Source organism: Macrobrachium rosenbergii, chromosome 6 (assembly GCF_040412425.1).
Source record: "Macrobrachium rosenbergii isolate ZJJX-2024 chromosome 6, ASM4041242v1, whole genome shotgun sequence".
NCBI lineage: Eukaryota > Metazoa > Arthropoda > Malacostraca > Decapoda > Palaemonidae > Macrobrachium > Macrobrachium rosenbergii.
In genome coordinates, this window is record NC_089746.1 from 42974789 (window position 1) to 43001511 (window position 26723).

General features: G+C 37.1%; 1 protein-coding gene and 1 long non-coding RNA gene across 5 annotated transcripts in view; both read right to left on the reverse strand.

The window, feature by feature from the left end:
* LOC136839490 (uncharacterized) overlaps nucleotides 1-4077 on the reverse strand; it is a 32212-nt gene extending 28135 nt beyond the window's left edge. Inside the window, exon 1 of one of the 3 annotated variants that reach the window (XR_010853352.1) lies at nucleotides 3915-4077. This is a non-coding gene — a long non-coding RNA (uncharacterized lncRNA). The remainder of the gene's footprint in view (nucleotides 1-3914) is intronic. The other 2 variants (XR_010853353.1, XR_010853354.1) reach the window with 2 other exon arrangements.
* A 712-nt stretch (nucleotides 4078-4789) lies between these two features.
* LOC136839484 (glutamate receptor ionotropic, kainate glr-3-like) overlaps nucleotides 4790-26723 on the reverse strand; it is a 47091-nt gene continuing 25157 nt past the window's right edge. The window contains exons 3-15 of one of the 2 annotated variants that reach the window (XM_067105593.1): nucleotides 17756-18026; nucleotides 12254-12558; nucleotides 10683-10868; nucleotides 9943-10012; nucleotides 9245-9338; nucleotides 8847-8943; nucleotides 8645-8720; nucleotides 7933-8163; nucleotides 7323-7540; nucleotides 6696-6869; nucleotides 6076-6155; nucleotides 5677-5784; nucleotides 4790-5263 (exon numbers count right to left, since the gene is read on the reverse strand). In XM_067105593.1, the coding sequence (XP_066961694.1) occupies nucleotides 5095-5263; nucleotides 5677-5784; nucleotides 6076-6155; nucleotides 6696-6869; nucleotides 7323-7540; nucleotides 7933-8163; nucleotides 8645-8720; nucleotides 8847-8943; nucleotides 9245-9338; nucleotides 9943-10012; nucleotides 10683-10868; nucleotides 12254-12558; nucleotides 17756-17972 (2025 nt within the window). In that variant the 5' untranslated portion in view covers nucleotides 17973-18026 and the 3' untranslated portion in view covers nucleotides 4790-5094. Of the gene's footprint in view, nucleotides 5264-5676; nucleotides 5785-6075; nucleotides 6156-6695; nucleotides 6870-7322; nucleotides 7541-7932; nucleotides 8164-8644; nucleotides 8721-8846; nucleotides 8944-9244; nucleotides 9339-9942; nucleotides 10013-10335; nucleotides 10466-10682; nucleotides 10869-12253; nucleotides 12559-17755; nucleotides 18027-26723 lie in introns of those variants that run through there. The other variant, XM_067105594.1, reaches the window with a different exon arrangement.

Consider the following 26723-nt stretch of genomic DNA (forward strand, 5'->3'; position numbering starts at 1 on the left):
GACAAAAGGACTAAAATAAAAACTTCACTATATACAGGCAAGGCTTGTAGGCCAAAAGGAGCATGCAGATGAAAAAATGTCATATGCCTTCTTAAGAAGCAATCCTCACCTTCCTAAAATATACTACTATAGTAGGGAAAAAAGTTTTTGTAAAAATACTGCAAACAAAACTTTTTCTTCAAATATATTGCAACAAAATGGGGTAGGTTTCAGAATTCAATGTTTTAAAAGTCAATTCGGTAAGTCAAATGATTTCATAATACCATAGTCTAGAGAGAGAGAGAGAGAGAGAGAGAGGAAAAATAAAACGATTATAAGTAAATCCCACATTTCATAAAGACTCCATAAACCATCACTTCATACACAACCTTATGCTTCAATTCAATGTGAGTGCTGTACGCATGAAATGCATGTGTGGAAAAATGAGAAAAATGTCCTGCTACCACAGAGATCTACCTAAAGAAAGATATATCAACCTTCAATTAGTTAATATAAAGATATATTAACCTTAAAATAGTTTTATATGACAATTTCTCACCCATGCTGAATTAAATAATAATAATAATGCTGGTAATTTTGTCATTTCTCCTTACAAAATGTGAAGTGGAAGCAAATTAATTGCAAATAATCACAAAAGAACAGAGTGGTTTAAAGTCCACTGATGTTGTTTCTATGGTATCCCCTGACTTCTTGGACATCATTAGGCTTTTGCACCACATGCAACTTACATGAGTGCTTGTACCATTTTATTTTTTTTAATACTCAGTAGTACTGTGGTTAACTGCCATTTTTGTTTTCTTAAAACTTCATATATTCTCATGCTCAAGTACCCAGATGCCTTCAGTTTCTACTGCAATCTATTCACTTCCTCAACAGGCTCCCATGTCTTAATTTCTCAGAAATAATCACGAATCCATTAAGTTTTCCAGAAGCTTTCAATCAAACCTTCTGACACAATGCCCAATTACACTGTAGCTTATTTATAATTCATAGACTCTTGCAGATCCATTTACAGACGTACATACCCTAAGCAGTGACTGAGTGTAGGGATGGGAAAATTTGGGTTCTCATTATGGCAAAGGATTATTTAAAACAATAATTGTATTAATATACCTTCTTCCACCAAGCAAAATGCATTTAAATAAGATTTTTTCATGGTTCAGTACATTTTCTCCTTAAATTATGCTGGAAATCATGCACAAATGTTCACCAGAACTAAGAGGACGAACACTTCCAGCTATTTATGGTCAACACTGCCATTTCATACATACACCCAAAATATGAGAAGGCTAAAATACCTGCCTAGTATCAGTAAACCACAGCCTCTGACCTCCTACACTGAAGGTATGGGATACTGTAACGGAAACAGGGCGGGAGGATTCCACAGAAAGCCCTTTTTCGTAGAGAACAGAGCACCCTTGGTTATGTTAAATTAGTATGCACTGCTATAAGTGGAAAGGCAATAATTTCTACATAATGCAAATGGGAGGGTCCAGGTACTACCCTTCCTTCTGGCCATAAAAGATCTGGAATCCTAGGTTAGGTTAGTTTAAAATACATTGCTGAATTTTACTGTATAATTTACAGTGCTCTAAGTCAGGGTAAGCTGGAAGAGTCCAGGTGGGGTGAAATCCCTCTACCAGGGAAGACCTGGTGTCTTAAGTTAGGTCAGGTTTGGTTGTCTCTCTTATTGTCCTTGACATACCTTTGTTCTTTACCTGTATTTTTCTGGCTGCTTCTTGTGATTTACAAATTGCGAACCATTCCTGCTCACATACGTCACTTATTTTAGGTATTCAATCTGACCATAATGAGTGGTATGTCGGTCTACCAACAATAACACTAAAAAATGTTTTAGACCATGATAAGTTACCTAGCAAATACAATACAGTATAACAATTTCACCTCCAAACAACAAGATAAAATTGGTAATTCTGAGCCGGCTGTCTGCAGTGAGCTAGACTATGGCAATTGACGTTTTCCTATGTTATTTTACTTGCTTTACAAGAATTTAAAGTAATATTTTGTTGGCCGGCTGTAACTAAACTGTAATTGACCTTTGAAGACTACACGACTTGAATTACCTAACGCGGGGTAGGTCTAAGCCGGCATTCCACGGTGAGCCCCCCACTCCCCTCCATAGCTAATTAGGCAAAGTTGTAACCAGTAAACACCCCTAAAAATACCAACCTAACGTACTGTAGGGGTGTTTACTGGTTACAATTTTGCCGTATTAGCTATGGAGGGGGGTGGTGGGCTCGCCGCGGAATACTGGCTTAGACCTACCCTGCGTTAGGTAATTTAAGTCGTGTAGTCTTCAAAGGGCAATTACAGTTTAGTTACAGCCGGCTGACAAAATATTACTTTAAATTCTTGTAAAGAAAGTAAAATAACATAGAAAAACGTCAACTGCCATAGTCTAGCTCACCACAGACAACCGGCTTAGAATGAAAAGGTAATTCTAAGTACTAGCTCCGCGCCTGTTTTTGACCTTGGAAACTGGTTTTTTCTACACTTTTAGGGCTTCCGATACTGGCGGTGAGTTTGTTTGTTGTTGGCCAACTGTTATTTGCCCCCCACCTCTACTCAACAGTAAAGGGGGACTATGGAAATTTGGGGTTTTGGGTGGGGGGGAACACATAAATGGAGCGGACATGTTTACATTGGGAATGCGCCCTCTGGAGGGGAAAAATGAGAGGGAGCCATTCGTCAACAGGAGGGAGTTAAATGTGTTTCGCCGTGTTTAGTACTGGCATCGGGGGGATGGAATGTCCCTTCGCCGTGTTTAGTACTGGCATCGGGGGGATGGAACGTCCCTTCGCCGTGTTTAGTACTGGCCTGGGGGGGGTTACCCATACATTAACAAGTTACTGCACTTGCCAGACGGGATATGAACCTTCCAAACCGACATACCCGTGCTCTGTCTTGTGAAGATCGCGTATGGAAATCCCTTGTTGGATGGGCTTCAGGGGTTAATTACAGTTTAATGTAACTGTAGGGTAGAACAATAGGATACCTCCGCGTCGCCGATGGCACTATAACTTGACTTTTTCCACAGTTTTTTGGTTGCTAATTATGGATTTACCTTTCCTTATTGGCGCTCGAGTCTAATTAACCTGTAATTAACCCCCAAAGTCCATCCAACAGGGGTTTCCATATGTGATCTTCACAAGACGTCTGTTTCGAACAGTTCATATCCCGTCTGGCAAGTCCAATAACTTGTTAACGTATGGGTACCCCCTCCGGGCCAGTACTAAACACAGCGAAGGGACATTCCATTCGGCCGACAACAAACATGCACCGCCAGTATCAGAACCCTTAAAAGTGTAGAAAAAACCAGTTGAAAAGGCAAAACAGGCGCAGATCTAATATATACAGTTACCAACTGTAGAAAGCGTCAAGTTAGAAGGAAATCGCCGCCGCGGAGCTACTATGTAGATCTACCAAAAAATGTTCCATTTTCAAGGAAATCCCCTTAGGCCATATCATGTGGTTAAGCCTATCAGCGTTGTTTACAATACTACAAGGATGAAATCCTATAAGCCTACCATAGTTATTCCTAGCCAACAGTTGCAACCTAATGTGTAGCTTATAGTGTCTGAACAACATGGGCCTACCATACATGCAAGGATGTAGAAATGACAGTGGGTGGCTGTTCACCTCGCATTGTATTACTCAGACTAGGCCTATTTTATAAACTTTAATTTAAAAAATACACAAAAAAGACTAAGCCTACTATTATATGCTTTGCTGAAAAAAAATAACAAACAATGTCCAAGCCATGTAAAATAACGTTTTACTAATCAAGCCTGCCATACATTGCCTAAAGCTATGTCAACACGTCTAGGACTACACATAAAGTTAAATACTAAATGTGACCTACCTGATCAAGTTAAATACCAGATTTGACCTACCTGGTATAATAATGGACAACGAAGAACTACTTCACACATTGCAGACAAAATTAACTACCATTATTACACAAATAAAAAGTAACGATTCCACAATCCACATGAACAGGACCCAAGAGAAGATGGCAACCCAACAGCCGTTGCCCAACCCTTGGCTTAAATGAGTGAGTGACTTTCGATTTCGAAAGGGAAAGTGAGTAACTTTCCAAAGTGAAACCCTATAATCCTTGGCTTAAAAGAGTGAGCGACTTCCGAAAGTGATCGTAACTCTCGAAAATGAAAATGAAAACACCTCTAAATTACATGTGGAACTTTGGTGAAATAATTATGAGAAAATTTATACCAGATTAATTTTTAATTTACATAATTTCACATAATTTAGTGCGAAGTTTTACCTATAGAATTGATAATGCAAATTCAAAGTCACAATTCAACATAATCTAACAACATTGTTAATTTTGGCTAAACTTTACTATATTAAATTTGGCAGTTTTTTTTTACTGATACAGGATAAAACAATCTGAGGTCTAGACTACTCTAAAATTACTATGCCTAGACAGTTTACACACACTAAAGATAATAATTGAGATTGACGCCCTCTGACTTATTACAAATGAAATTATGAAGATTCCTAACGCTAACGCAGTATTTTTGTATATATTGTTATCCTAATAAACTGTCTCCAGTGTCACTATTGGCCAAGAACGAACGAATTCAATAAAAGATATTTTCAAACTTCCACATAATTAAACGAATGATTTAGACACGGCTTTACCATAATGTCTTCAAGCATCGCGCATTCAGTTTAATTCACATTTTTAATTCCTGTTTTTAAGAGAAAAAATTACAAGAAAACAGGTATATTAAAAAAGTCACGCACTTCTAAGCGATGTAGTTTTCATGTTTTCTAAGATATAGCGTTATAGCAGGTATAACAACTATGAAATTGTTAGAGGGTAAAATCGTCATGTTTTTCCCACCCGGGAACACGAAGTTCTCCTGACAAGGAATCTATAAATCAGATCATTTTTCACTTTGAGTTAGACACTAAAATATTTACAAGCATTGTAGTTACTGATGATTTATGTTTTTTTTTTTTTAATTTACAGTATACCATTGTGGGGGAGTATTTAATTTAAAACATTCATAACCAGACAAATGAATTAAACACTAGAGTGAAAAGTCATGTCTTCTCTGGTTTTGAATAAGGGTGTAACTTAGTCACGAGGTCTGCAGGACAGTCGGACAGAGAGTAGAGGAATGACCTGTCTTTCTGACACAGCTCAATAAGCAGGAATATCAGGGACATGACACAACCAGCAATCAGCAGCAGGAAGGCAGTCAGAATGTTCCTGGAAGTAAATAGGTCTTTGTCACTATCATACTACTATTGCTATCATTATGCAGTTTCTAATCTTTGAAATACCATTCTTTGCGTACTGTTATTCATGGTAATACTCCACTGCTATCACTGCCAGCAGTAATACTATTGTATTACTATTGTACTGTATACCTACTGTTGTTACCGTTACTATTATTATCAACATTAAGCAGGCTCTAATTTGTTTATAATTTTGCCTCCCAATACATCCTTCTTAAAATGTTCCTTTAAATTGCAGATATGAAAGAAGAGAAGATTTGAAAGTAATGTACACTATTTCAGTGCCATTTTGCCAGTCTGCTCTAAAGAGAGAGAGAGAGAGAGAGAGAGAGAGAGAGAGAGAGAGAGAGAGAGAGAGAGAGAGAGAGAGAGAGAGAGACTCACGTGAAACCCAGCTCCGTATATGCTGACGGCTCAGAGCAAGGTATGGTTTGAGTCCACCACTGTTTCGATATACGGTCGAGAATTCCTCCGGCCGACATTTTATTTAGCCTACAAAGAATGTGAAGCACTTAAGAACAGAAAATATATTTACAGAATATGGGAACAAATCAAGAACCTATATAAGCGCATCATGATGTGCTGAAATGGCTAAGATATGCAAGGAGAATGGGAGATTTCGGATATTTTAAGAACTGTGAGTGGTTGATTACCAAGCAAATTCAGAAATGCCTGAACAATAAAAATGCGTGATTTAGCCTTTTTTAAAAGTTTAAATTTAGGGCTCTGTTGGCTGAATTAGTGTCAATAATCTCTAGTATATATAAAAGTAGTACAACTTACTCCTTGTTGATTACACCACTGTAAGGAAGATGTTTCCTTAGTCCAGTGTGGAGGTAACCTGAGAGATAACTGCCTGGGATCTGAGGAGAATAAAAATAACATTGCAAAAGAATGATTTCCTCATTCCTCATGCATAAAAGGCACACACATCTTACGACCAAGGAGGTGAGGTGAAATCACCCCTTTCTGAAAATGAAATTGATAAAATTATCCAGCGTTTTTGAAAATGAAATTGAAAAAAATTCCAGTGTTTCTGAAAATGAAATTGATAAAAATTCAGTTTTTGAAAATGAATTAATTAAATCCAGTGTTTTTTAAAATGAAATTGAAAAAATGGTTTTTGAAAATGAAATTTATAAAATCCTGTGTTTTTGCAAATAAAATTGAAAAAAATCCAGTTTTTGAAAATTAATAAAAATCCAGTTTTGAAAATTAAATTGATTAATATTCAGTGTTTTTGAAAATGAAATTGATAAAAAATCCAATGTTTTGAAAATAAAATTGATAAAAAGCCAGTGTTTTTGAAAATGAAACTGATTAAAATCCAGCGTTTTTTAATATATTGAAAAAATCCAGTGTTTTTGAAAATGAAACTGATTGTAAGATCTCGAGACACAAACCTGAACGACAGAGCAATTGTTGATCAGATATCTCATGGCCACGTCTTCAGCAAGGAGGACAAGATAGTCCTCCGTCAGAATGCGATGGAGTCCCACGTAGTTGTCGTCGACGATGAGGCCGGGGTCGTTCTTTATGCCCTCGTGGATCGTCCCGTAGACTCCAGCTGTTGAGCGCTGTGACCAAACGGCGTTTCCGAAAGAAAGGAAGATATATATATATATATATATATATATATATATATATATATATATATATATATATATATATATATATATATATATATATATATATAAAATATTAGATTTTAAAGCACACATATTTCGACGATTTTCCTGTACAAGTCATGAAGCAGCAAAACCAAAAATTACAGATTTTAGTACTATAAAAATTTAATTATACTAACATTCAGCAGATGTTTATGACTAAAAGGCGCCCTACTTTTTGACTGTAATGGCCTTGTCCCTATTACAGGCATGGTACCATTAGCTAAAACATTAAAAGCGTAATAAATGGCATTAAGTTGGTTTTCATTTTCAATATGCAACCCTACAAAAATGTGATGAATTTTACTACAGCTCTAGCTACGACGAATGTGTCATTCCCTGCTTATGATTTTATTAACTGACCCTAATATAATTGAGGACTGACGTGCCCCTCTGTAGCGTGATTCTCCACCCAGGGGCGGAGACAGCTCCGCCCAAGGACGTGAACGGGAACCGAGTTGTGGAGACCGTGAGGTAGGATGTGAGGCGGGCCGTGTAGGACGCGTACAAGATGACGCTCGCGACCCAAAACAACCAAAGAATCGCTTGGGTTCGAACGGTCCTCGGTAAGATCCACGATCCTAGGATGAGAGGAGGTGGGTATATGATTACAGATTAACCTCTAGACTCATCCTTCTGATATTGGAATGGGAATATTATCATCATAGACCATAGGATAAGAGGATGGGAGTATATGTATATAGATTAACCTCTAGACTCACCCTTCTAATAATTGGGGTGGTAGTATTATCATCAAAGATGATAAGAGGACGAGAGTCCAGTATATGTATATAGATTAACCTCTAGATTAATCCTTCTAATAACTGGAATGAGAATATTTCAAATATCGCAAGTTAATCATGGAAAACGGATCCATCTCAGGCCACTTTACACTTGGCACACTGCAAGTTCAGACAGCGACAACAGAGACCATTTTCTGAGACACGTCCAAATGGTAGTACAAGTCAGTTACCTTGTTGCACGATGCAAGAGAACAGGATGAACGTGACGTTGGCCCCCTTCTTGAAATGAGGATCCTCATCCTGGAATCGCGTGACGGACACCCACAGACACACGCTGGCAACGAAGAGCAGCAGCAGGATAGCCAGCCAGGCCGTCCACTGGAATGATCTGACGTAGGTCTTCCAGCCTATGTTCTGCTTCGTCGCGTTACTTCTGATGTAAAGGCAGTAGCTGGAAAAGGCTGAGAAAGGAAATGGGGTGAAGAGTCAGAGGTTAAATTAACACTTTCCATATAATTCCATGTAGCTTTGGAATGTGTACTGTACTGATAATGCAATGAAAATTACAAATGTAGAGGCTATACTGTGTTCCAGAGAGAATTTTTCTTTGGTTTTCTTATTAGTCCATAACTCTTGAACTAACGATTTAACAGAATTGAAGTAATTTTGAGTCTGGTCCTTCAAGAGTTATGGCCTAATAAGAAAACCAACAGAAAAATTATCTCTGTCATTTTAATTGTATTATTATCGCAATACACATTCCAAAGCTACATGGAATTCTGTGGAAGAGCCTGAATTTTATGGTTATTTTTGGAATCTTTCTTCTCTCTATTGATGTCATACTCTAGTTATTTTGCTGTAACTGTCTTTTCTGAACAATAAAGAACAAGACCAGAGTTTTTAAGGCCGTCTCCTCGGGACAATAATTCAGTGTGTCTTTACCGATAGCCCCCGTGAAATCCATGACGATAGCTCTCTCCTTGGTCATTTGAAGAGCTGACAGTGCCACGTCCGCTTCCTGTTGAATAGAAGACCTTTAGGCCTAACTGCATCAACGGGTAAAGTTCAACCATTTTACATTTAATGGCACAACTCAAAACGAATGTGAAGGAGTAATGACAAGGTAGAGGAGGACGTGACGTACCTTTCGCTGGAGATATCCTACGAGTCCGGAGAAATTCCCTTCTCCTTCGTCGATGCCAAATGTCGCCTCGTGCGAGGGCAGTGAGCGCAGGTCAACCCTGGTCGTTAGATTATGGGGCGATACGAAATGACAAATTATGATAGCTTTTATTCTTGATCTTAGTGGGCCTGATGAGTCAAATAGCCACTTAACTACCATGCTCTCTCTCTCTTATTTTAACTCTCAGAGTAGGAATGACTTAGTCTCAACAGGAGGTTAAGCCAGTTAAATTCTGATAACCACAACCCTCACCCTGATGGGACTTCCAAATCTTCATTATATACGGAATAACTTTAATAAAAGTTGACGAAATAAGCCAATCTTTAGCTGCTAAGTCCAAAAACCCACACTTGGCTCACCTGAAGTTTAGTTTGTTGCTTAGAACTTCCATGATTTCGATCAGATAACCGTGAACTTTCCTTTTGTCGATCTTGCCGCCGTGTCTCGCGTCATCTGAAAAAGAAGAATTCAACTTAGAACCCTCCATCACTTCCGTAATTTTTCATGTTTCTGGGAAAGTAAAAAAAAAAAAATCCACATTTTATGTTCATTTTGTTTATGGGAACGTTTTTTATAAAAAAAAAAATTCACAATTTTCGTTAAATTTATGTTTCAGTGATTTTTTTTACAAAGAACCTTCATAATTTTCGTAACATTTCATGTTTCTGGCAATGTTTGGTTTTATAAAGAACCTTCAAAATTTTCGTAATTTTTCATGTTTCTAGGAATTTATATATATATATATATATATATATATATATATATATATTATATATACATATATATATATATATATATATATATATATATATATATATATATATATATATATATATATATATATATATATATATATATATATATATATATATATATATATATATATATATATATATATATATATATATATATATATATATATATATATATATATATATATATATATATATATATATATATATATATATATATATATATATATATATAGTGTCACTCGAGAGCCCTGAAGGAGCCACGTGACTGAAATATCTTAGTTAAAACAGAGTCAACGACTTACCAACATTGAGAGAACAGGGATCACCTTGAGGACTCTTGCATGGTTGACTTGTAATGACCAAAGGTTCGTACTGCCAAGGAAAGAAGAAGAATTAACAAGGTGGAAATCGTCAATGACCAAAGACTTTGCTTTCTTTTTACCAAATTTTTCTTCTGTTACATGTAAAATATCAAGGCTATGCTGAGAGAGAGAGAGAGAGAGAGAGAGAGAGAGAGAGAGAGAGAGAGAGAGAGAGAGAGAGAGAGAGAGAGAGTTTGGGCGCAAAAGCCAACAAAATTAAAATTGGCAACAAAAGAATCCTTCTTTGAAGGTAATTATACGTAATAAAATGCGAACAAAGTCGAAAGAAAAAATCCCATTTCGAATCATCTCATACAAAGCTTCGCGCCTTACCTGCAACATTTGCAGCAATTCGAACTTGACAAAACGCTTGCGGCAATGAAAAGCATAATGAGCGATGCAATGTCTATTATCTATCTCTCCCTTTTTCTCTCTCTCTGTTAGTTTCTCTATCGCCCCATTTTTCTCTTAATCTCCATCATCCAATAGTCTCTATTACTGAGGAATAATAATGCCTAATAGTTCTTGAATTCTTTCCCAAAATTATCTTGGCAAAGATCAACCTATTATCAGTGGAAGGTATTCATGAACTTGAATTCTTTTCTTTTCAAGATATTCCTTGGTAAACGGACTGGTCCGGTATTGAAGCGAAATAAACAAACGCATAACCACAACGTTACAGGTACTGTAACCGCCTTGATGACGTGCCCTTCGAAGTTGCTCGGTCCTATTCCGGGCTCTCGAAGAACCGTCAGGCGGGGGTGGGTGTCCGCTGGTTTCATCCTCCAAGTGGCCACTGTCATTGTGAGGTCATCCAGGTCATCCCCGAAGGCGTAGACTTCCTCTACTTCTCCTGATAGCGAACTCTGTTGGTGCAGCAACGGAATTCAATCGTAACTGTTTGCTTGTACGTGAAACATATAGTCTTTCATCGTGTATTTATGAGCAATAAACTACTTTTACGTTATATAGTTTCAAGGGAGGGATGAGATAATATTCCCTAAAGTAGTTTATGACCTAGACCCATAACATTAACAGCCTACATCTTTGCAAATTTATACTTGCTCAGTGGTGTTCAAAATAGGCCTACATGTCTGGAGCAGGTTTTTGTATCCACTGGCCTCCTAAAACGAAATATCTGAGAAAAGTCACTTGTCATTATACATGGGTGAGTTAATTTATTAAAAAAATGAGTACGATAATGCTCGAGTTATTTTGGTTGACTTGAAGAAGTCAAGAGACTCTATGGTGTCAGACTGAAAACCAACTGTACCAACACGAATAGGAGTGCGCCTAAAGAATCAGCTATTTATTTATTCTGCGGGAATCAGTAGCAAAGGGTTAATTCCTTACTCCTTCTAACCTTTTCTTTCCCATGTTCATGTTTATTGGGTTTGTTTTAGTCAAGAACCTTTGGCTGAAAAGCAGGGGCGTCATTTTGGGGGTGGGGGGCATTTAGCACCCAAGGCTTGGTTTGCCCTCCTAGCCATTGAAATAATAATAATAATAATAATAATAATAATAATAATAATAATAATAATAATAATAATAATAATAATAATAATAACATGGGTTGGTGTGGCATACCCGTTTGCAGCTTTATTAACTCAATACAGCTTTTATATGGCTTCAAAATGAGCACAAATTTCCAAAAATTTCTCGGGGTGACTTACAGCACCCACCTTCCCCCAGCTCGCCACCCCACCCATACTGTAAGTTCTAAACCTTTGCCCCCCGCCCCAAAGAAAAATCTGAAATGACGCCACTGCTGAAAGGACGTCGTGAGGTTGGAAAATATTCGTCTCTGATTTCCAGACAGCTTGACAGAGCATCACTAAGCTAGTACGATAATCTGCAAATGTAAAGGAGACTGCTGCGCGAAGATATCGTTTATTAATATAATTTTTTGACTAAACAAGATATGAATGGGTTTATATAATACAGTAGAGGTGAGGTCATTTGAGAAATTCACCGTCTCTGGTTTATGCTTCTACGTGCATCCAAGAGAGGCTGGTACTAAACATGGCGAAAGTTCGGGGGGGACGCCGTGTTTAGTACCAGCCTCTCCGGGATGAAAGCAAAGATATAAACAAAAGACGGTTAAATTTCCGTTATCTCGGTAAATTTCCCAAATGACCTCACTTGTACTGCATTACACCATTTTTTATATTCGTCAGTCAAGGAATTGTATTAATAGGCGATATCTTCGTGCAGCCGTCTCCCGATAAACCGCACTTCTCGACACAAATACCTTATTAAACCGTGCATAAAACCAGTGTCCCGATCCGTCGTTCCTCGTCTTGCACCCGGGCAAGTCACTCCCAACGAATATGTAGCTGGTGAACCCTTCTTCCCCGAGGACTCCCTGGTCCTGGTAACGAGCCAGGGTATCGGCCAAATTTCGGCGGGAAGTCACGTGGAGGACGGCAGCTGTGAATTTTCTGTGACTTGAGGGGCTGCTGCTGGGTCTCGTCGCCTCTTGGGCAAGGTCGCATTTCATGAAGAAGATTCCAGCGCGCGCCATCGTGGATACAAAGACGTACATGATGTTTTGGTCTGGGGAGGATGATAATTTAACCCTTTCAGATTGGTTTCACAAACAAACACACAAACACACACACACACACACACACACACACACACACACACACATATATATATATATATATATATATATATATATATATATATATATATATATATATATATATATACTCTATATACTTTAATAATTTTATCATTTTCGGCCTTTGGCGGATTTTAAAACAAAGAAGCTTCTCGAAAACAAACTAGGAGTTATGATTGGATAGAAAAGTCGAGAGTACAGTGAGATAAATAAATAAATAAAATATATACAAAAAATAGCAGAAAAATTAATAAGACTTTCCTGACCATGCTAAATCATGGCAATGTCTGAAGTAGGATTCCCGATGAAACGATGAAAACATTACCGAATTAGGACTGTGGGCCATGTCGAGAATTTAATAGCTCTGTCCTTAGATCATGATTCCTAGACCCATCACACACTCTGCAAGGCCGTATGAAATATTATTATGAAATTTGCTTACTGGTACAACCCTAAAATTAATTTTTCTCAACACCAACTCACAAATTGATGACCCTACTCTTCTTGACTCTCTGCGAAGAAAACTGCGAGTGGCAGGCAATGGTTTATTTTGACACTGCCCATTTAGAGTTGCCTAAAAAAGTGCAGTGTCATGTGCCTTTGTTTTTTCTGACATTTCTCTGTCCTTTTCAGTTGCATGTGTATTTATCTGATTTGCTTTTTACTGAAGTTTTTGTTATCTATTTATTTTAATGTTCATGGTATGGTTCACCTACGGGGGTCATCTGTTGTATAATTGTACGAGGGACATTTCACTTATCTCTGTTTCTCGTTTCATTTATCATTGCTGGAACATAAAATTAAGGCCAAAGGCCAAGCGGTGGGACATATGAGGTTATTCGGCGATGAAAATAATGTTGAAGCAATGTTAGGAGAGGGCGGAAAGTAAGATGGAAGAAAGAGCATATGAACGGAGGTATAGCAAAACGAATGAAAGGGATTGCAGCTAGGGGCAGAAGGGACGCCGCAAAGAACCTTAAGTAATGCCTACAGTGCACCGCACGAGGTACAAAAATCGCATTACACCCATACGGAGCATTTATTATTATTATTTTATTATTATTATTATTATTATTATTATTATTATTATTATTATCATATTGGTGAAAATAATAGCAAAACGTGAGAAAATCTACTTTTTTACTTATACTTTACGAATATTCAGATTATGTTTATGTATTTTTGGTTCCTACGGAACACATAAACCTGAAATCTGGATAATGAACATATGATTCTCACCTCGTGAGGATTCCAGAGATACATTACTTTTTTCGGATTTATAATTCAGGAATAAGTTTAACGGACATACATACATACATTACAGGCCGTATCTTTGTAAGTTAAGTTAAGTATAGTTTAGTTTTACCAGACCACTGAGCTGATTAACAGCTCTCCTAGGGCTGGCCCGAAGGATTAGACTTATTTTACGTAGCTAAGAACCAATTGGTTACTTAGCAACGGAACCTACAGCTTATTGTGGAATCCGAACCACATTATAGCGAGAAATGAATTTCTATCACCAGAAATAAATTCCTCGTATTTTTGTAAACGCCATAGGTTATCAGCATTATGGTTATTCATGGGGGAAAAATCCCAACAGACCATTAATTTGCAAAAACGATTCCACGTAATCGAAGAGATTTTTTCTTTGCTCGTTACGTAAGTTCCCCACGTTGACTAATAATAATTGTGGCTCATAAATCCCCATGAACTACCCTTGGCCTACTTCAATATCGACAGCAAATTGCCTGTCTATACATTATTCTGTCTTTCTGTCCGTCAGTAATCAGCAAGGAATGTTTTGAATGGTTTGCTGGCATATTACGTCCAGGCAAAATAATCACAATCTTTTTTTTAATGCCTCTTCCGTTACCGAGCGAGACTGCACCGTCGCACCGTCGTCGATAATTCACAGACTACGGAGGGGAGCTAGTGCAGAACAGACAAAATTAATTTATCACTTTGCAAAGGCAGAGGGAAGGCTTACTTGCCGGGCGTTAGAGTCTTACCGAATTTAAGCGGCGTTTTCCTGAAGGATGGTCAAATTTGAGAGGCTTGTGTACCGGGTCTTACTGAATTTGCTCAGCGTTTTCCTGAGGGATGGTCAGATTTGAGAGGCTTGTGTAACGAGTCCTACCAAATTGACTCGGAGTTTTGATGAAGAATGGTAAGTTTTGAATGGCATGTCGTACCGAGTCCTATTGAACTGACTGAGTTTTCCTGAAGAATGGTCGTTTGAATGGCTTGTGTACCGAGTCCTACCGAACTGACTGGGAGTTTTCCTGAAGAATGGTCAGTTTTAAATGGCTTGTGTACTGAGTCCTACCAAACTGACTCGGAGTTTTCCTGAAGTATGGTCAGATTAGAATGACTTGTACCGAGTCATACCAATGACTCGGACTTTTCCTGAAGAATGGTCAGTTTTGAATGGCTTGTGTACCGAGTCCTACCATAGTGACTCGGACTTTTCCTGAAGAATGGTCAGACGTGAATGGCTTGTGTGCAGAGTCCTACCAAATTGACTCGGAGTTTTCCTGAAGAATGGTCAGATTTGAATGGCTTGTGTACTGAGTCCTACAGAACTGACTCGGAGTTTTCCTGAAGAATGGTCAGATTTGAATGGCTTGTGTACTGAGTCCAACCAAACTTGACTCAAAGTTTTCCTGAAGATTGGTCAGTTTTGAATGGATTGTGTACCGAGTCCTACCAAAGTGACTTGGAGTTTTCCTGAAGAATGGCCAGTTTTGAATGGCTTGTGTACTGAGTCCTACCGAACTGACTCGGAGTTTTCCTGAAGAGTGGTCAGTTTTGAATGGCTTGTGTATGAGTCCTACTGAACTGACCCAGAGTTTTCCTGAAGAATGGTCAGATTTGAATGGCTTGTGTAACGAGTCCTACTAAACTAACTTGGAGTTTTCCTGAAGAATGGTCAGTTTTGAATGGCTTATGTACCGAGTTCTACTGAACGAACTCGGAGTTTTCCTGAAGAATGGTCAGATTTGAATGGCTTTTGTACCAAGTCCTACCAAACTGACTCGAAGTTTTCCTGAAGAATGGTCAGTTTTGAATGGCTTGTGCACTAAGTCCTATCAAACTGACTCGGAGTTTTCCTGAAGAATGGTCAGTTTTGAGTGGCTTGTGTACCGAGTCCTACCAAACGGACTCGGAGTTTCCCTGAAGAATGGTCAGTTTTGAATGGCTTGTGTACCGAGTCCTACCAAACTGACTCGGAGTTTTCCGGAAGAATAGTCAGACTTGACTGGCTTGTGTACTGAGTCCTACCAAAGTGACTTGGGGTTTTCCTGAAGAATGGTCAGTTCTGAATGGTTTGTGTACCGAGTCCTACCAAAGTGACTCGGAGTTTTCCTGAAGAATGGTCAGATTTCAATAGCTTGTGTACCGAGTCCTATCAAACTGACTCGGAGTTTTCCGGAAGAATGGTCAGATTTGAATGGCCTGTGTACCGAGTCCTAATAAAGTGACTCAGAGACTTCCTGAAGAATAGTCAGATTTGATTGGCTTGTGTACGAGTCCTACTGAACTGACTTGGAATTTTCCAGAAGAATGGTCAGATTTGTATGGCTTGCATACTGAGCCCTACTGAACTGATTCAGAGTTTTCCTGAAGAAAGGTCAGATTTGAGTGGCTTGCATACCGAGTCCTACCAAACTGATTCGGAGTTTTCCTGAGGAATGGTCAATTTTGAATGGCTTGCATATCGAGTCCCACTGAACTGATTCAGAGTTTTCCTGAAGAATGGTCAGATTTGAATGGTTTGCATACTGAGTCCTACCGAACTAATTTGGAGTTTTCCTGAAGAATGGCCAGATTTGAATGGCTTGCATACCGAGTCCTACCAAAATGACTCAGACTTTTCCTGAAGAATGGTCAGACTTGAATGGCTTGTGTGCAGAGTCCTACCAAATTGACTCGGAGTTTTCCTGAAGAATGGGCAGTTTTGAATGGCTTGCATATTGAGTCCTGCCGAACTGATTCGGAGCTTTCCTGAGGAATGGTCAGTTTTGAATGGCTTGCATACCGAGTCCTATCGAACTGATTCGGAGTTTCCCTGAAGAATGGTCAGATTTGAGTGGCTTGCATACCGAGTCCTACTGAACTGATTCGGAGTTTTCCTGAAGAATGGTCAATTTTGAATGGCTTGCATACCGAGTCCTAGCGAACTGATTCAGAGTTTTCCTGAAGAATGGTCAGATTTGAATGGCTTGCATATCGAGTCCTACCGAACTGATTCGGTGTTTTCCTGAAGAATGGTCAGATTTGAATGGCTTGCATACCGAGTCCTAGCAAACTGATCCGGAGTTTTCCTGAAGAATAGACAGTTTTGAATGGCTTGTGCATTGAGTCCTACCAAACTGATTCGGAGTTTTCCTGAAGAATGGTCAGATTTGAATGGTTTGCATACTGAGTCCTACTGAACTGATTCGGAGTTTTCCTGAAGAATGGTCAGTTTTGGATGGCTTGCATACTGAGTCCTACCGAACTGATTCGGAGTTTTCCTGAAGAATGGTCTGTTTTGAATGGCTTGTGTACTGAGTCCTACTGAACTTACTCGGAGTTTTCCTGAAGGATGGTTAGTTTGAATGGCTTGTGTACTGAGTCCTACCAAAGTGGCTCAGGGTTTTCCTGAAGGATGGTCAGATTTTAATGGCTGGTGTACCAAGTCCTACCAAATTTACTCGTTTTCCTGAAGAATGGGTCAAATCTGAAATTAGCCATCGCAACTTTATGTAAACTGTGGAAGACGCCTTTATTCTTAAATCTTCATAATAAAATGGACTAGATAAAGTGATACTGATTAAATTTGCATCTAAATTTACATGCTTTGACTGACCCACCTGTGTCACAGAGTCAAAACATGATTGAAAAGGACGTTTATTTGAAGTCATGGTTCCTTGCCTTTGACACATAATTTTTTGCTCTCTCAATCTCCAATTAACAAGCTCTATTAAGCTTAATATGCACGAATGTTTGGGGATTAGAAGCTCGGTTTAATTTGAGTTCTTACAATGACTGAACCCGCCTCCAGAACAACGAAAACATAAAAAAAAATCTAAATGATATTTTAACTCTTCAAAGAAGACTCATGTTCCATGAGCTCTCACCTACCTTCAAGGTCTTCGTCCAGACAGAGGGAGACTTCGGAAAGTCTCAGAACTTTGATGAAATCGACGGCGAATTCCGCCATGTTCTTGTAGTCGCCCAGCAGAATCGATGGTTCAGCAGCGGATTCGGCCTCGACTGACCTCCAGCATCCTGGGTCACTGGTCTGACAGGAGGTCAGACAATAAGTCACGCATAATATGACCACCACTATGTAACGCATGACTCACGAGCAGCTAGTTTAAAGGTGGTCCTTGAAGTGCGTGATGAATGTCTTCTGGAAAAAAGCGGAAACAATTTGATGATGATCTTTCGACAAATATTTGTTCACTTTGACATATTTTTCAAGGTCAAAGGTCAATTCTTCTGGAAAGAAAGGGGAAAGAATGAGATGACTATCTTTCCCCAAACAACTGTTCACCTTCACTTATTTTTCATGGTCAAAGGTCAATTCCAGGGCATCTTCTAGAAAGAAATGGTAAAGACTGAGTTGGTACTTATTTTCACACAAATTTCTGTCCACCTTGACTTATTTTCCATGGTCAAAGGTCAGTTCAGAGAATCTTCTGAAAAGAAAAGGGAAAGAATGAGTTGATGATTACCTTTCCACATATATCTGTTCACCTTGATTTATTTTTCAAGGTTAAAGGTAAACTACAGGGCAAAATGTTTATTTCTCTCTGATTTTTATGAAACTTGGTAAGGTAGGTCCCCTGGGCCTGGGGATTACTTACTCCAAATATTCTTGACCTTGACTTATTTTTCAAGACCGTTGGTCAATGTGTGCCAAAACTTTGAGCATCTATTAAGATTTCAGAAACCATCACAGGTATTACAGAGTTTAAATGGTACAGCTTAAGTTGTCTGTCCATCAGACTAACACTGAGTACATAACGGCCAAGATTAAAAATTAATTTTGATAATCTTGTTAGCCTTTTCATCAATTTATTACAAAGTGAGTCACTGATGATCACTGATCACTTATCAAATGTGTGTGAAATTATAGTTTCTATGTAACCTACTCTGAAAACCTGAAATCTAGAACAGTGAATCTAGGACATGGGGGCAAGATCGTCTAGTTGATAACATTTTTATTCAAGAAAACCCCCTGAAAAAATACAAATGACACAAAACAGATTTTTTTTTTACCTTACCTCGGGGCTTTAATGAAAGATATCCGATAATTAGGAGAGTTATTATTATTATTATTATTATTATTATTATTATTATTATTATTATTATTATTATTTATTTTTATTATTATCTAAAATAAGCGGACTTTATATGGAAGAAGCCCCATGGACCATTAAACTTCAAAGCAAGCTTTAATGAATATATAAAAACCTATGATTGCAAAATATAGGAAAAAAGAGATAACACTCACTTCACAGACGGATGACACATAGAGGGTGTCATTTACAGAGACTCTATGCTCCAGCAGCAAGGTTCTCAAACTTTTTCTTTTCATCAGTTCCCTTCGGCCTCTTCCAGCACTTAAAGTTGCTCAACTTTAATTCCATCCAAATTTTACTTACGACGTAGTCAAGTCGTTCCAAAGATACTTCGTCTCGTTCTGTATCTCGGAAAACCACATTGTCACCAGGCAGTGACCCATCCCTCCCGGAGACTCAGGGGACTATAGACACAAAACAGGAGCATGCGCTGCTACCCTAAGGCTGGAGTAATCTAAATTACAAAATAATTCGTGCCTGGTGAAAGGTGCGCGCGTGGGCATCTTCGACGCTCTCATTGTCAAAGGGGGCGCAAAACTGATAAAGCTCATTTTGAGAATCATTACTCACTTCCTCGTCCCAGGACGGAGGAGAAGAGCGTTTATTGATGTCCACGTCAGTCAGGCGTTATTCCGCATGTAAACGAAGTCTTTGTTGCGCTTAATGATTCTAATGACGATCGATTGCAAGGGAAAAAAGCAAGCGAGATGCCTGAAATAATCTACAATTGACGATGTATACCACGCTGGATTTTGGTTCTTAAGGGCGAACTCCACAAAGTTGCAGGAACTGTTCGTGTGAGGTACAGAGCCATTTAAACTTTCAACAGTTTTACTTTATAAGTTTTCTCTTTCGCCTTTTTAATCCCTCTTTCCAAATGAAACTGACTTCCCTTGTTATGTGCTGTTTCTCTCTGTTCTAAGTATTCTTCTTAGATTTATTTTCTTTAAGACTCCTCCCTCTGGGAAGACAATGTTCGAGTCTTCGGCTGAAATGACAGGTGTTGGCGTAAGGGCTGAAGTTTCTTTTTGGAGCAAGACGCCACGATTATGATTGAATAAATAGAGATAAAAACAAATGAGGTTGCTTCAGGAATATGATGTACTTACACTGAGAGAGAGAGAGAGAGAGAGAGAGAGAGAGAGAGAGAGAGAGAGAGAGAGAGAGAGAGAGAAATTCGTTGACTTATCATCAAAATACAGTTGCTTTTGTGCATTACCTTGTCTTTTACTGCTCAAGGAATATGATAGACATATTAAGAGAGAGAGAGAGAGAGAGAGAGAGAGAGAGAGAGAGAGAGAGAGAGAGAGAGAGAGAGAGATTCGTTAGCCTGCCATCAAAATACTAAAGCTTTTTTGTACATTACCTTATCCTTTATGTTTTCAAGGCATTCAACGAATACATAGCAGATTTGTGTGTGTGTGTTTATGTGTGTGTGGTGTGCGCGCATGCGTGCGTATATGTGTGTTGTCAACTACAAAATAATGCTGTTAATACTTTTGTTTGCTGCACAATCTTTGATTTGGTTTCGTTAGCAAAACTCTGCGGCGACTTTGTGTTTAAACAAATCGAGTTTCGAAGTGTTTCAGAAACCAGGTTGGGTAATGTTTCACCTACTTTGTTTATTTACGTTGTTTAGTTATGTTTATTGTTTATAAGAATCATTAACGCTCTAGATGAATGAAAAGGATTGTCAATGAATATTCGATGACTGACGTTATACAACATTAACTTGTCATTCACGTTGACTGACTATTGGCAGACATAACGAATAGGCCTAGTTAGTATTTGGTGAGAGATATCATACGTTTTGAATAAATAAATATATATATATATATATATATATATATATATATATATATATATATATATATATATATATATATATGTGTTTATACATATATATATAGGCAGGATAGCAAATCATATCATATATATATAGGCAGGACAGCAAATCAGTCAGATATATCAAGAACTGAGGGCAGTGGAAACAGACTGGAACATAAAAACATCTTTATTCGTGCCGACGTTTCAAGACAACTAGTCTCATTTTCAAGGCTGCAATAAAAGAATAAATATTGAGAATACATATAAATTATAAAAAATCTCTTTAAAAAACATTTGTACATAACCATAGTTTATGCGTTGCTGGGGGTACTAACCTATAAAGAAGGGAGAAGGAGGGCGACTGGAATATGGCTAAGTGAAAAGCAAGGAAGACGGTTATGACAAGTAGAGAGGGGTGGAGGAGTTTTGGGAATTCAATAATGGTACTGTCTGTCTGATAATTAACGATTCCAGAATAGAGAGTGCTAGCTCGGAAGAGGCCCTTGTAGTGATTTTAAATTGATCGTATTCGATGGTATTACCACATTTTTTGGCATGCTCTCTGATATTTGAAAATTCGGGATTACTTAGTTTATTGCCCGTTCGATAGCTCACACCTCTGGGGTGGTATATATATATATTTTTGTCCTCGGTGCTCTTGAGGAACTTACGTGGGTTGCACCCAAAGACTTCTTAAGGTTCGCGCCGATTCTCACAAAGGTGTGAGCTATCGACTGCCCTCAATTCTTTATATAAATATATATGTGTGTGTGTGTATACATATATATAATATATATATATATATATATATATATATATATATATATATATATATATATATATATATATATATATATATATATATATATATATATTTATAATGACGTATATATGTATTCACAAATATTAAGACACAAATTTCGTTTATTGTCCAGAGATAAAGTGAATTGGATATCAAACGAAGTTCGTGGCCCAATATTTTTAAAAATGTAGATATGAAAATGTCACGGAGTAAGTGAAAAAAATCCATATGAGTCGTATTCATTTGGTGTTTTCCTTGAAAAAGACGGCATTTTTACGTTCTCCCATTGTGCGTGCGCAAAAAGCTACCCGGCCCCCATCTCTCTCTCTCTCTCTCTCTCTCTCTCTCTCTCTCTCTCACACAGAACAAAGCCCTTGCTGACTTCACTGGCGTTGCAATATGTATGGTCATCGTCGCCAATAAAGAAGTAAGCAATGGAATCGTAAACATATCAAGAGTATAAATAACTATTAATATATTTGTAATAATTATAATGAAAAATAAAATTAGAAGCAAATCTAGTATGCAATTATAAGTGAGAATTGGCAGGCCACCAAGATTCGATGTCATGTGTTACACCCTGGGTCAAACGAGCACCGAGGTCACCGATACCCGGCAGAAAAGAACAACTGAATTCGGCATTGAGAGAAAAAACAGGTCAGAGCATGAAAAAGAGACTTCTCTCATTAATTCAAGAGACGTCTCTCAATAATTTAAGAAAAGAGACATCTCATTAATTCAAGGAGACTTCTCTCATTAACTGAGGAAGGAGACTTCTCTCATTCAGTCAAGAAAAGACTTCTCTCAATAATTCAAGCAGAAGTCTCTCATTAATTCAAGGAGTTTCATTAACTCAGGAAAAGAATCTTCTCTCATTCATTCAAGAAAAGAGGCTTCTCTCATTCATTCAAAAAGGAAACTTCTCTCGTTAATTCAAGAAGGAAACTTCTCTCACTAACTGAAGAGGGAGTTTCTCTCATTAATTCAAGAAAAATACGTCTCTCATTCATTCGAGAAAAGAGACTTCTCTCATTAATTAAAAACAAAAGACTTCTCTCATTATTTCAAGAAAAGATGCTTTTCATTAATTACAGAAGGAATTTCTCTCACCGACACAAGAAAAGAAATTTCTCTCATTAATTCAAGAAAACAGATGTCTCTCATTAAGCCAAGGAGAAGAAGGGTCTCATTAATTCAAGAAAAGAATGATCTCATTAATTCAAGAAAAGTGACTTTTCTCATCAATTCAAGAAAAGAATTCTCTGATTAATTCAAGGAAAGACTTCTCTCATTAATTCAAGAAAAGAATTCACTCATTAATTCAAGAAAAGTAACTTCTCTCATTAATTCAAGAAAAATTACTTCTCTCATTAACTCCAGAAAAGTGACTTCTCTCATTCATTCACGAAAAGAATTCTCTCATTAAACCAAGAAAAGAAATCTCTCATTAATTCAAGAAAAGAATTCTCTCATTAATTCAAGAAAAGTATTCATTAATTCAACAAAAAAAAATCTCTCATTAATTCAAGAAAAGAATAATCTCATTAATTCAAGAAAGGTGACTTCTCTCATTAATTCAAGAAATGAATTCTCTCATTAATTCAAGAAAAAAACTCTCATTAATTCAAGAAAAGTGACTTCTCTCATTAATTCAAGAGAAGAATTCTTTCATTAGTTCAAGTAAAGAAACCTGCCATTAATTCAAGAAAAGTGACTTCTCTCATTGATTCAAGAAAAGAATTTTCTCATTAATTCAAGAAAAGAAATCTCTCATTAATTCAAGAAAAGAGATTTAATTCACTAATTCAGTAAAAGATTTCTCTCGATGCTTCCGTCACGTGGAACGAACAAACCCTTTAACCTTCTGATTCATTCGTTCCGTAACGTTCGCGTTTTTTGGGACCCCGGGGGGGGACAGATTACTTGTCATGTTACCTACTGGTTTTACAACTTTGATTTTTGTGATGTTGAAAGGCAGGTGTTTGTGAGGTGGACTTCTACACCTGTTGGAGACCTTAGATATCTAAAATATTCTTGTTTTATTATATATATATATATATATATATATATATATATATATATATATATATATATAATGTGTGTGTGTGTGTGTATAAAATAAATATTATATATAATATATATACATATATATATAAAATATAAATATATACATATATATATATATATATATATATATATATATATATATATATATATATATATATATATATATATATATATATATATATATATATGCCCTAAAATGCCACCATTTTACGCCGCAACTTTTAGGTGAGATAGAGGGGTGGGTGAGTGTGTCTTCAACGAACCATCTCCCTTCAATAATTCACTTTGGTGAGTCTCGATGTCTTCTATGTGACACCAGATGGCCTTGATTGACGTCGTTGGCTGATTCTAGGTAACAGAAGTAGTTACTAGACCGATATTTTGTCTCTGTCGCTAATAGAAGGAGAAAGGAAATAGAAAGACAATAATTATCGTGATTTATGGACTTCGTGGGAACAGGTCGTCTATTCCGTAACATCTACAAATTTGCTTCTGTTATTATTATTATTATTCAGAAGATAAACCTCTATTCATATGAAACAAGCTTACAGGGTCCACTGACTTGAAATTCAAGTTTCCAAAGATGATGATGATGATGATTATTATTATTATTATTATTATTCAGATGATTAACCCTTATTTATATGGAAAAAGCCTACCGCAGGGGCCATTAGCTTGATATTAAATCTTCCAAAAAATATGGTGCTCATTTGAAAAAATTACAAAAGATTATAGGAAAGAAAGAAATTACAGAAGTTTATAGGACATACAGAAATTACAGAAGATAAATAAGAAATATAGAAACTACAGAAAATCATAAGAAATACAGATAGAAGAAAAATACATAAGTACAAGGCGAACTGTTTTATGGCAGAGGAGAAAAATGTTCCTACAATGAACCTGTATTCTACAGCATAGGTACCGTATAATTAGAGGTCATTTTCGACTACAATTACAGCTAAATTTTTTTCTCTTTTCTTTTGGTTGGGCGGAGTAGTTCAAAGGTCCACACCAGGGCAACATGCCCACTGTATCATTTTGCTTCAAATACGGACTACTTATTTAGACGAGGTCACATGCCTGCTTACGTCACCTTAACTTAAACCAATCACAAAACCGTGTGATTTACTCTCTCTCTCTCTCTCTCTCTCTCTCTCTCTCTCTCTCTCTCTCTCTCTCTCTCTCTCTCTCTCTCTCTCAAATAACTACTGACGAGAAAGAAAATATCTAATGGCCAGCTGGGCATTCAGAATGCAAGCACATAATAATAATAATAATAATAATAATAATAATAATAATAATAATAATAATAATAATAATAATAATATTCTTTTGAAGATTGAATTTAAAGTCAATGGCCCCTGTAAGCTTGTTCCATATGAATGGGGGTTTATCTTTTGAATAATAATAATAATAATAATAATAATAATAATAATAAATGCTACTTGTAATAAAATGGTCCCTTCAACTAGAATGTGGGTCTTATTAAAAAAAAAAGTATTTCTTTACGAATATAGTCGCTTTATTAAAAAATATGCATCAAAAGTGAATCCTCCTTGGAAAAAGTTGGGCCCATAAAAAAGTAGATCGCCTAAAAAAAATTTTTTTTGGTATCATTTATAAAACAAGTAAAAAATGCGCCGAAGTTGCGTCGGCGTAATCGAGTTTTCTGTACAGCGAGTAATCAAGGCCACCGAAAATAAATCTATCTTTAGGTGGTCTCGGTATAATGCTGTATGAGCCGCTGCCCATGAAACTCTCAGCCGGCCGTGGTGGCCTGTGTTGTTGCGTTGCCAGAAGCACGATTGTGGCTAACTTTAACCTTAAATAAAATAAAAACTACTGAGGCTAGAGGGCTGCAATTTGGTTATGTTTGATGATTGGAGGGTGGATGGTCAACATACCAATTTGCAGCCCTCTAGCCTCAGTAGTTTTTAAGATCTGAGGGCGGACAGAAAAAGTGCGGACGGACAGACAAAGCCGGCACAATAGTTTCCTTTTTAGAAAACTAAAAAACCTGACACGCCTTCTCTGTAGAATGTGGGTGTCATTGATAAGTAGAACCCACTGATAAAAAATGACTTTCGTGTGTAAACAAGTTTCATAAAAAATGGGTCCCACTTACAAAGACTGAATCTCGTTAGCAATGAAAAATGTGTCTCGTGTAGCTAAAGTACGACTCTTATTTAAAAATACGTCACTCAGTTACGAAAAAGTAGTACTCTCATTTACGAAAAGTACGCTTCTTATTTACGAAAAGTACGCCTCTCGTTTGCAGAAGGTATGTCTCTCATTTACGAAAAGTACGCCTCTCATTTCCGAGAAGTACACCTCTCACGAAAAGTACGTCTCTTATTCACGAAAAGTACGACAATCATTTATGAAATTAAGCCTCTTATTTACTAAAAGTACGCCCCCCCTCACTTACGAAAAGTGCCACACATTTCCGAAAAGTAGACCTCTTATTTACGAAAAGTTTGCTTCTCGTTTACGGAATGCAGGCTTCCTATTTACGAAAAGTACGCTTCTCACTTCCGAAAAGTGCCACCCTTTCACGAAAAGTGCGCCTCTCACAAAAAATAGGTCTCTTATTTACGAAGATTACGCCTCTTATTTACGAAAATTACGAATCATTTACGAACACAAAAACGATTTTCCAATGGAGGCCCATTATTTCAATACCTGTAAGAGCTACCTGGCCAATTCCTCAAGTATTAGGTCTTCCTTTCATTGAAAGGATATCACTTAGCAGAATGGGCCTATCAACGTCTCATTCAATGGTTTATAGATTGTGTACTCATATGCGCGCACGTACTTACATGCGTGCCATATATATATATATATATATATATATATATATATATATATATATATATATATACATTTAATATATATATATATATATTTAATATATGTATATATATATATATAATATATATATATATATATATATATATATATATATATATATATATATATATATATATATATATATATATATATATATATATATATATATATATATATAATTACAGATGAAATGGAA